At 39.7% G+C, this 12,140-nt stretch overlaps 1 protein-coding gene across 1 annotated transcript in view; it reads right to left on the bottom strand.

Moving 5' to 3' along the window:
* LOC137898453 (A-type voltage-gated potassium channel KCND3-like) overlaps positions 1 to 12,140 on the bottom strand; it is a 34,157-nt gene that overhangs the window by 4,618 nt on the left and 17,399 nt on the right. The window contains exons 2-3 of the mRNA XM_068742489.1: positions 5,114 to 5,276; positions 756 to 857 (exon numbers count right to left, since the gene is read on the bottom strand). Of these exons, the coding sequence (XP_068598590.1) occupies positions 756 to 857; positions 5,114 to 5,276 (265 nt within the window). The remainder of the gene's footprint in view (positions 1 to 755; positions 858 to 5,113; positions 5,277 to 12,140) is intronic.

Here is a 12,140-nt window from a genome sequence, read left to right as displayed (position 1 = left end):
GAGTATTGTATCAGATGGGAAGAATATAAGCAATTCGCTCATGTATTAACAAACACATTTTTTCATGGCGGTGTCACATTTAAAAGATGCGAGGGTGGAGAGCATGCCTGCTCTAAAAAGCACAAACACAGCCGATGCGTTCAAGCGCATCACAAAGAAATCAATAATTAACATTTCTAGAATTTTGTTTATGACATTCTTGCCTGATAGATTAAAGAAAAGATCAAACATTTGCGTCTTTATGACCGGAGGAAAATATATCTTCCATACATCTATCTTTAGGTCTTAAAAATAAAGATGCTAAATAATAAAGGATAAGACTTGTTTTACGTACTAAATGGATTGAATTACCTTCAGGACCTGAAGAAAGGTTCTCTGTGTGATTATACTGATAAACCTCACGTAAAGGATTACTGCCTGCCCTGGGTAACTACAATTCCAATATCTGCTGCTCTTTTGCAGCCTTTAAATGACTTCATGATGCCCTTTATGTTAATTATGCCAGTAAATGTTAGTAATTTTGTGTGTATTGTGTGCATTATCTATCCTACTCATGCGTAAATGTCACTTGAGCTAGAGTAAATTTTTATTCTTAGTATCAGGATGTTATAAAAGAATAATTTCTCCAACTCAATTACAATCAGATGACATTTCCTTGAGGTCTTAATAAGCATAGATCTCGCGAATGGCCAGTAACAGCAGCTGCTTTGCTGCCGGTGGTTCTCGGCGCTCAGAGGGTCAGAGGTCTTTCTCACCGTCAGCTCCAGCAGCTCATTGAGCAGCCCGTTGCGTTTGCTCTGGATGAAGGCGTTAGCGCTGCTGGACTTGGATATTCTTATTCTGGCCAGTCTGGCTTTCTGTTTGCGGGAAGAAAGAGAGGTCAAGGAATCAGACAGGGTGGGACAAAGGTGGTGAGTATTTCAACAGGGCAAAGTACGGCATCTACGTGGTAAATTTCACTTCTACTACTGAAAGTTTCTTTTTACACCAATGATTCATGGATTTTAGTTTCATGAAGGCTCATTGCATATGACAGCAGAATGCTAACGAATTAATTCGTAGTTCACCAACACAAGTTGAAAACCACAACTATGCAGCTGTAACAGCCTCACCCCCCCCCCCCCCCCCCCCCCAAAAGCCCTTCTGCAGGATCTCGCAACACGGCTGCAGAGATTCTCTCCCATTTGGCAAGTAAATTGATCGGAGGACGGTAGGTAAAACAAACACACCCATCAGCCAAATGGAAATACAAACTTACAGACGGTTTGGCAAAAATCTCAGACAGGAAGAATTTGTGAATGTTGATGTCAGAAATTGGAAATAGGCCCTTAGTATGTTTCATCCAAGATATGAGCGCTTGGAACTCGGTCAGGCTAAAAATCCTTTTCGATCCGCCTGCAACATACAGCGGAATCCATGTATTAATTTTTACACACTGAATTTGAAGTACTGATCGGCTGATACCTTCAACTGATGATTGTAAATCCGATTGTGTACCTTTAGTAATCTTAATGGGTGTAATTACTGCAGTGTCTCTATTAACAGCTGGAGTCCTTCAAACTACAATAGCGAGTAGGTATAATCTAGAATACGCCTAATAGCAAAAAGACTTAGAACATTAGTCAATTCAAACAAGAGAGCTTAAATATCATTTTTTATCTATGTGATGTGAAGGCAGCTTTTTTTCTTTCTAAGAATAGCAACCACTTTTTAGAATCTTATAAGCTTCCACGTAAACAAAGTTGGATTTTTAGTTTGTTATATAGCCTTAAACATCCTAAATGTATAGTCCCTGTGAGCGGCAGCACAATGATATACCTTATGTGACGGCTCCTTCAATAGAGGGATGTGATATCTGAGTAGAGCAAGGGACACAGGGAGAGTCAGATAAGATGTGAGAGAGAAATAATATTGGCAATTGTTTTTTAAATGAAGAGGATATTTCCTCAGGAGGACTCCATAAAATATGCGGCTAATTCTGGTTCCTCTGCACGCATGCGGTTAGACATTACTTTGACCTTGCCCTGCTGCACTACCTGATAAGGTAACAGATTTAGGTTGGAAGGGTCACAAACTGTAGATACCTGTGGAGATCTGAGGAAAGCTGGAGATGTGGCTATAATAATATTAATAATGCATGTGTATTAACATCCACAGGGTGTGAAATGAAGAGAAAGAGGGGGAAAAGAGACCGTTGGCTGCTTCTTTCTCAGTGGTTTGGGTGAAACCTGAAGAAACCTAAAGGGGAAAGCTCTGATTAACGTGCTTGTTGAATTCCAAGTTGCTGTTTGTGAGTAAATTATTTGTGACGCGATGCTGAAATAATTCATGCGCTCCCCGTTGTCTGCGTATAGATTTTGTTTAAAAGCCCCCCCCCCACTGGGGCATGCAGCCGTTTACAGTGGGAGAGGTAGAGGTCTGTTTGACAGAAGAAGGTCATCTGTGTTCGCGGGTGGCCAGTGTGGTCTGTCGATCTCGCCGACAGAAGCAGCGGTGAGCTGCCACATTTTCTCAGATTGTTTGAGATTGTGGGTTTTTTTGGGGGGGGGGGGGGGGGGGGTATGGCCCATTTCAGGCCCGTTGTTGGCCACTTGGAGGAACATGCAATCAACTGGGAGTCTGTGACAGCTCCATGACTGCAACATTTCTGTGAAAGAAATTCATCTGATTCAGATCCTTCCTGATTTTTCCTCGTCTTTGTGATACCCTTTTCCTGTCTTAAAACATTCATAGGCCTCCTCAAAATTCAGTCTGTAATTCACAGATGATGGATTCTTCTGGTTTTATTTTCTCCTCCCCATCTGTGGTCGTGGTTGACCGAGCATTTCAAACCTAAATGCTCCGATATTACCACCCGCAGTCTGACAGTCCGACAGCCACAGCACAGCAGTTCTAGAAAAACACCATTGTTTTCTCACCTCTACGACAAGCAAGCCTTTAAACTGCATATATTGTATATATATATATATATATACACACAGTATATATATGTTTTAATGATCCCAAAAACTGTCTCCTTTTTGTCTTCTTCTCTCCTTCCGTTTACTTTCTATCTTGCCTGACCTCCTCCCAGCTTCTTTATTTCTCCTTGACAACCTGCTATTTCTAAGTGGGACTCCACTTTGACTTTGCTGTCCCCTGTCCCATTACAAGGATGACATAAAGACTCTACCGCTGAGTTGTCCATTAGCAGCAGTACTTGTTTCCTCTGCTCTCTGTGGGGGACTTGATATCAAGAGGATACTGTCCACTGAGAACCCCACCCCCCAACCTCCACACACAACCCTTAATACGAGGAAATAGGGAATGACTTTCATTAAATCCAATTTAGAGTCTCTATTCCTGTTTCGACTGTGAAGCTACGGCTAAATGAGAGGATCTTTTTGTCAAGTCAAATCCCCAGATGGCTACATAATTGTAATGGGAGCCTGAAGCAGCCTGTTGCTAGATAAGAAATAAGACAAATGAAACCTGGAGAGAGAGAGAGGAAGGCCAGAAGAGACAGAGTAATAGAAGAAGGGAGAAAGGATAAATAGACTTACTATAAAACAGATTTCCTTGAAACCCTCTATATTGATTTTCTTTTCCTTCTCCGCTGTAGCTCATGCTATATGGAATAGCAAAGAAGCCAAATTGATGTTTCTGAACTTCCTTATGAATAAGAGCTCACGGGTGCCCAGTGGATGTGATAACAATCTTTTATATCTGTGGCTTTCACAAGGCCACACAAGGTAAGAAAAGTGAATTAACACAAATGCGACCCATCAACAAGCACTGCACTTTCCTGAGTTCGCAGAGTACTCTCTAAATCCCAACAACTAAAACATCAACGGTGCCATGACAACGGGGCAAACATGCGATAAGACAGAGAGACCTGGAAAAGCTGCTAATGCATCTTCTGGGGAAACAATTTACTCAACAAGTTCATTATTATTGATGCGTTATTTTAAAATATAAAATACTGCAGTGCTTGCTGATACTTTCCATCCATTACTGCAGCAAAAAATGTGAGTTATTTTAAACCATATCAATTGTATATACCATTAAACTCAATGGGGACAGTTCACAGTCCCGTCCACCATACAAGGACAAGAAATTAGAAATCAGTGCGTTCCGACACCTTGAGACTGCAGCTCTAAATGTATGTTGCATGTGTGTGTGCATCGGTGGGGGTCTATGTCCCACACAGACAAGGCCGGATTGACCCGACCCGGAATCTGCAGGACTGGCCACTTAGCAGAAAGTGAAACGGGCCATGTTGGGATGGGGTCTGATGATCCTGTGAGCTTTGCTGAACTCTGGATGGAGGATTGCTCACATCCACTGATTCACCAACAGTAGTTTTGTCAGAATCTATTTGATGCGAGTCAAACAGGATCGTGTGTTGTGTGAAGGTGTTCGCTCCCCTGTGTTTGAAGACGGAAATATGACGATGCTAATCTTCTTTCTTCAGATTAAAATAAATACTTCACTTACGGTACGATTTCACTTTATTGGCAGAGTTATCAGAAATGTGTAAATTTGTCCAATTAAAAACCTCAGCCAGTGCTCTCTTATTACTACGGATTCAAACCCACTTTACTCTCCTAAATAACTTCCCAACAACTGTTTGTCCTAATACTCGATAGCCGTCTTATCTCAGTTTATGGAAAAGCTCACTGGCAGATTGTAGCGATCGTACAGACAACATCTGGTGTTTGGATTTTAAGTGTGTGTGTGTGCATGGCTGCGGATGATGAAAAATTATGTGTGTGTGTGTGTGAGTGACAGAGAGAGCGAGAGAGGGTGTTGAAGAGTGTGGGATGATGACGACGTCGGAATTCATAGTTGGGTTTAAACCTTCTTGCCATTACTTTTTGTAAAATATGAACTCTGTCATCTAAATGTGAAAAAAGACCTTCAAATGGCTTCTCAGGCTTCAGCATCAGAACCCCCACCACCACCCCCACTCTGATTTTAATTAACACTTCAATCCGCCATTCATTGTCATTTGATGAACCTGACATAAGTGGGCTTTTAATAAAATCAAGATGTTCAGGTCTGTATGTCTTTATTACAGCCCTGCATTCTGCCCGTTGCTGCAGATGACTGGGCGGAAGACTTCGACTTTTACCTTCTGAGATCGCCGTTTGTCTACTCGCTGGTTCTGATGATAGATGCGACTGAAGTTGGACACGATAACAGGGACAGGCAGGGCGATCACCAGCACCCCACTCAGGGAGCAGACGGAGCCAAAGATCTTACCCGCGATCGTCTTTGGCACCATGTCGCCATACCTAGAAATGAGACAGAACAAAGAGAGAAAAATGTCTAAGACGATGCATAGTTAATAAATGAGGTACAATATGAGAGAAACATGTGTCGCACCTGAGCCGTCATATCAACAAAGAACATTGAGCTTTTGAATTAAAAAAAACTTGACTTGACGCACCATGCTCCAGCGTCCTCAGGTGAAGCTTTTATATCAGCAAATATGTAATGCCTTTATGGTGCGTGCTATTCAACAGAACGGTCCAAAGGAAAGATCAGAAGGAAAGGCAGCAACAGCAGGGGCCTTTATGTCAACTAAGGGCTCATAGAAATTATTGAATTATTTATAAATTAAACGACTGCTTGCTGCATCAGTATGAAATAGAGGATCTCCCACCACAGGGCCATTCCCAGAATTAATTTACTTATGTTGACCCTGTAAAATCAGGGAAGTTATTTGAAAGTTTTGTGAAAAAACCCCCCCAAAAAACAGACAAAATGTTGTTGTTTTTTGTTTTCGCTGGAAACCCTCATCTGAGCCAAATCAATTCAAAGAAACAATAACGATTCCTATGTAACGAAAAGGCACCATTTCAACAGTTGGCTCTTGGGCGTAGAACCTTTCAGGAATAAATACTAAACATTTATGATTTATGCATTTGAAACAAAAAAAGCAAAAAGATGGACCTGAGTCCTGCTGCAGGTTCTCCTCCTCATGTTGATCTTGCACACAGTTAATATGTCTGGTCACAGAATGATCAGTTGAGTTATGGGCTATAAACCAATGAGCTGAATGACACAAACACGCTCTGCAGAGCTGAGAGAGTCTCCACAGGGTCTTAATTACCTATTACAGCTCTCACATAAATAAAGTATTCCGTGCTAAAATAAAGACATGAATTAGAGCAGCTTTGTTCATGACTGAGTAAATATGACGGGGCTCATCTTCGCCGCTTTCCTTTTCTATGGTTCCTGTTTTATTGCACGCTGTTCTCAGCTTGCCTTCGGCGTCCTGGCTGTAAAATCTTAATTTGATTTCACAGGTGACTGGCTGCTGTAAAAGGTGGACAGGGGACCGTTGCTCGCTGCGTGGTTCAGAGTGAACAATACAACTGCCCGAGGGATCCAGGGCCGGGTAGGAAACAAGGTTGACTCGCTGGCCAGGGGGGGGGGGGGTTAATGATTCTGAGCGGTGGAGCAAATTGGCTTCCAGGACAACCTTGTAAGGTGTAAGAAAAAGACGCTAAAGTCGTCTTATGGAAAGGCTGCTGTGACAAAAGTTAAGTTGCCAGATAGGAAGCAATTTTTTGTAGAAAAAAAAAGTGAGAAATATCTTCAGGAAAATGCATAGAGGCAGTCTGCATGGATCCTATAAAAAAGAAGTGCTGCTCTCTGCGCGGCGGTGGGTGGATGCTGGCTTTCCACTTATCTACTTGGTTTTCCCAAAGCTCCATTCTCTGTGCTGAGCAGCGCTGTAATCGCCCACAAACCCCGCCTCCCGCTGAACAAATACACGTGAGAGGGAATTGGTGATGTTTTAGAACATTACTTCATCTCCTTGTTGTTGTTTATTTGTATTTATTTTATAAAGTAGGGTCAGCCATCGTTCACACACACACACACACACACACACATGCGTTATAAAACAGAATAGGCTGTTCAAACATTGTGGACGACAGCAAGCACAAGGGAACAGACTCACAAATTCATTCACAATAAGGTGTTGCATTTAAAGGAGACGATGAATAATTTGAATTATAGGCGTGCCTTAATGAAGGCAATAAAACAAAACAAAAAATAGCAGTACAGATGTGCCTTTTAAAAAAAACTAATAGAATATTGATTCCAAATCAGTGGAGTGAAAGAAGCCACCAGCACGCTGGCAAGCAGAAAGCCAATTCTGACTAAGTGAGGTCAATTGTTGTCACATTTCCAAGGTTACAAAGCCTTTGTCTCTGCCTCATGAAAACTGAACCGGAAAAAAAAAAAATCATTCATTCATTTCTGAGATTCCAGGACAGAGAACTTGCTCTCACTCCAGCAAGAAATCAGCTAAAACACACACCAATCGACGTGAATGAGGACCTTCTGACCTACTGAGAATGAAACGCCTGAACTTATTTCAGCAATGAAAGAGGCCAGAAAATGAGGAAAGAATGAATCCTCATATCTGTGGAGAGCCTCAGTTCTCCAAGTCATAGTAGATCCCTGTGTTTGATAAAGCCAACTGGACTTGTTCGAAAAGGTTGAAGATGTTTAGCTTCTTCAGTTTAAATCCAGGGCCATGTTCAATTTACTTTATGGTAAACCGTGAGCCGACGTTTCAGCACAGCACACACAAAAAATGTTAGCCTATTTTTGCCGTAACATTACCACAAAAAATAAACTTTATCCAGTCTGCTCTTCTTCTTTCAGTCAGAGGGAGAACTGGACGTGCGGAGTGCAATCAGGGCGAGAGTCTTCTACATGGTAAGTCCCCTGATGACAGAAGTATGAAACAGTAATGGCTTCCATTACTTTCCCTCTTCCGGACACCTAAGCAGGTTGAAAAATCAGTTGTGAGAGAATTTCTTCAATCATGTGTTTTATCCTTTCCAATCTCTTCCTAGTTATGCTATTTAATTAAATGAGCTCTGTTGATCAACAAAACAGGGAAGGAGCCGTGCACGCCCTGATGGATCTGTGATGGGCATCACATAAAATGGGATTGCATTTCACATGCTGCATTAAATGCACAGTGAAAGCAAAGCAATCAATCTGGCTGAATGATTTCGGTTAATGGGAGGAAGAACCGAAAGCAGCAGAGTCAATCCACATCAGATATTATTAGATGTCTGGCGCAAAATCCCACAGAAAGCTCAGGTGGTCTTTTTTTAAATCAAGCAAGACCTGTGTTGTTATTTTTTTCCTTTGACAGGTGTTTTAAGAGATTTGATAAGACAAAACATTTCCTTAAGCACATTCTATCTATCTATCTATCTATCTATCTATCTATCTATCTATCTATCCATCTATCCATTCTTCCTCTAGCTCACTCGGTCCTGCATCGCAGCCAAAAGTTCATTAATGTTTTGTTTTTTTTAAGCACATTAGCAAAGAGAAATAACACATTAATGCATTTACTGTTAAATAATCATCACATAACATAGCAGTGAAACCTCCCAACTGGGAGGTGAATCAATAGAGTACAAAAATCAGCCAAGGCTCAATATTCCCTTTTAATAAAATTCAAACCTTCATAAAATTGCAAGATGCATCCAGCATCGAAATAGTTCCACTTACGATTTAATTATAGCTGTTGATGAAAATAAATAAATCACGGATCCATCCCATTACCTGGTTAAAAGGCAAGATCTTCCATTTTTGTCTTACAGTCCACGTCAAGGACAAAGGGAGACTGCGAAGAACTTTGAGAGCATCACTCCTCAACAAGAATGCGATTACATTGTCTCAATAGTCAGATGCCTCTGGTGTTCGTCTGGTACAACTGATTTGAAGCTAATAAAACAAAAAAAAAGATGAATTTATTGCTTTGGGTCTCTAAAGATTCTACTAATTCTTGCATTGTTTTCTACGGGGCTTTTCCTGAAAAAAGACAAATGACATTTGGACAAAGATAGTTTTCTAGTTATTTAGTTTAGTTTTGTGTTATTTAGTCAAGAAAGCAAATATATATATATATATATATAAAACAAAAAAAACATTGCACATATAATGCTTAAATATGCGATGGAATCAATCGACAATCTGTGAATCAGTATTTATCATATTATATCACTCAACACAACATCAGACGATACAATACGCATTTTCAGGCATGACTAACTTTCCATGTGAACAAAAAGGTAATACAACCAGCTATACTGAAAGGTACACCCAATCTCACCTTTCTCTATTGAAATTTGTGTGGGTTGGGGGGGGGGTGACAGCAGCAGAAACAAGGGGGCACAGATAGTGAGATGATGGGATTAAACATAGACACAAGAAACTACTTCATGTCTGTCACACAAAAGCATGCAAGTGGATAAAAGATATGAGTTTGTATGGTTCCGCTGCCGCTGGACAGAAAGGCCCATCCATCATGACCCATGTAAGCTGCTGCTTACATTAGATGCTTGTCTAGAGAGGTTTGTCTGGGCCAAACCTATACAGAGGCTATATTAGAAAATAAATGAAACAGTCGCAAGTTCAATCAAAAGTGTGAATAAACCAGATATAACTTGCTGTTGGCTGAAGGGATGATGGATGAGCGAACAACAGATGCAAAACTGCAGAAAACAGCCGGAAAATAAGGCGATTTTTCTTAACCTTCATTTACTCATTGCAAAATCCAATCATGAAGTGTCCCTTTTTCACTTCCTGCTTCATACTGATGCAGGGACAGATATTTCTCTGCTGTTCCAAACCATCTTATTTAATACAACACACACACACACACAATTATGTTGCTATTGGTAGCTACGGCAGCCGAGATCATGTGCGTGAAAAACCTTGACTGGCTGGGAAAAGAAGAAATGTGGCAACAAAAAGGAAAAGCAAGATGGCAATGAGGCAAATAAAAGAGGAACGAAAGGCAGGTTAAAAAAAAATAAGGACATAATGAAGCAAGCAAGGAAACATCATAATAAAATATGGGGTGGATTATACAAATTAATGTACCAGGAGCTACAGCGCAGTTAATCTTTGTGAGCAGCTAGTAAATGTGCAATGTTATGCAATTCATGAGATTAAATAACTGTAACAATAAATGTAAATATTTTTGGCTCTATATGTGAGATTTGAAGTTAACTGCTCTTTAAAATGTCATCAAATACTTTATAATTTGTGGCAAAAAGAGCTAAAATGTATGTCTTCACTCACCACACCCCCGCAAACCAATGTCACTTCTGAATCCAAAATTATTGCCTTCATTTATTATGATTCTTTATTCCTTTTGTCATGAAGAGTTGTCATAAATATTCATGTGGTGCTTCTTGGGAGCAGAGTAATGTGTGCGTAAAAAGGCACCGATATAACTTAATAACAACATAATTCAGAGTTGAGACACCGGCCTCAGCCACTCTTTAAATTGGTAGAAAGTAAGGGCAGATCATTGGAGGACTCAGAGGTTTGTACTCTCCATTTCACTTATTGATTTCATTTGAATAAATTAATTTCGCAAGTCTAATCACAAATAGATGAAAAAGATTTGAAATGCCACTGATTTGCTATTTTCTACATTTCTATCTTTTTGGCATCTTGAGTTCCAACCTCTGGATGAAATTCTTTGTCTTGCTAATATATCTAAAATTACATTATAGTGAATTGCATCCACTATGTTAGGAATTTTCCCAAAACATTATTATCACTGATAATTCCAATGCCTTACACATGCTGATTGGAGACAGACGTCCAGTGAAACTACCTGTTCAACATTTTGAATGAATGTGCTGCTGCAGAAACATCCAGAATGGAAATTAAACACATGAATAAACCGAATGGAACTCATCAGAGAACGTACCGCCGCCAAAGCTGAACAGAAGAGTCGTTTGACTGCAAGTCATAAAACGTAACAGAAAACTATATGCAAATTTTCCATTATAGTTAGAAACCATTGATTGTAATAAAGTTGTGTGACAGTTCATTATTTATATATATATTTAAAAAAAAATCATAAAAACTGTGGATCTTGTGGCTGGAGGTCAATGTTTAATAGTATCAGCCAGACTTCATTGCGTCATTCTGATAAAAAAGATTTCAGCTAGACTCGAACCCTGGAACAAACTTGTTGTAGAATGCGGAGGAAAAACACAAAACACTTAAAGTCAGAATAATGCTATATAAACATCCTGACTATGGATCACTTTTCTGAGTAATAATTGCTTTATTTGTTTCTGGAGGCCAAAACTGGACAATTTTCCAAAAGGATTTTCTTTTTATTGTGAGAAATGTTCCACTGACACTTTGAATTAAGCAGTCAATGTAATGAAGTGTTATGTCCTGAGAATGTGACATGAAATTCATTTGTCTTTTGTTGTCTTTAACTCTTGTGTAAAGATGCTGCAAATAAATGCTGGGGCAGCAGAACACTGGGAAACAATTGTGTAATGACTTCATTCTTTGTGATAAAATCAGGATAGTCTTGCTTTTCAGTGGGTGTAGATAATAAGATATTTTTCCAGAGTCTATAAACACATGTACTGTACCGGTAATTTGCGATATAATTTAATAAGCATTGGCTTATCCTGCAGTAGTGTTACTGTGTGACATACGTGAATGGCAGATAGACTGATATAGTAATATTTGTTTATTTTAATGTTTGAAAATAGTAAAATACAGAGTTAGCATAGATAAAACATTTACCAAATTACACAGTGTTAAAGTTGCAACCGGAAGTATTTTAGTGAAAAAAAACAACAACTTTCAAATCCTTTTTGTAAAAAAAAAGAAAAACAACTTTATTAGTTCTGACAGAACTTCAAACGTCTCCTCTGTTCTTAGGCTGACATTCAAAGCAAATTCACAAAGGAATTCCTCAGTGAATTTATCTCACTGCTCTCAGCATGAATATGCATGAGGTTGTAAGAATAAATCTGCAGCTTGGCTTCAGTGTAACGGAGTTACTGTGCATCGTTAAATGCGTCATAAAAACAGTGACCTTTCCACCCATTCAAGTACCAGGAAATATTTCCACTGTTATGTTATTTATGGACTTGTAATTGATGTTCAACATGAGAATATGTGACATGCGGTCAGTGTAATGGCAGCCAATGATACAAATGGCCAATTCGTTTCCCTTCACGTCCCGTTATCTTCTTGGTCTTCAGTAATTCCTTCATTGATGTTATCGAGTGGAAGGAGATCCAGCTCTTGATCAACTTCATTCAGAATGCCAGATAATTAGTCACTGA

This window comes from Brachionichthys hirsutus, chromosome 8, assembly GCF_040956055.1.
Source record: "Brachionichthys hirsutus isolate HB-005 chromosome 8, CSIRO-AGI_Bhir_v1, whole genome shotgun sequence".
Classification (NCBI taxonomy): Eukaryota; Metazoa; Chordata; class Actinopteri; order Lophiiformes; family Brachionichthyidae; genus Brachionichthys; species Brachionichthys hirsutus.
The sequence above is the reverse complement of the archived record's forward strand: the minus strand, read 5'-3'. Positions and strand labels throughout refer to the sequence as shown.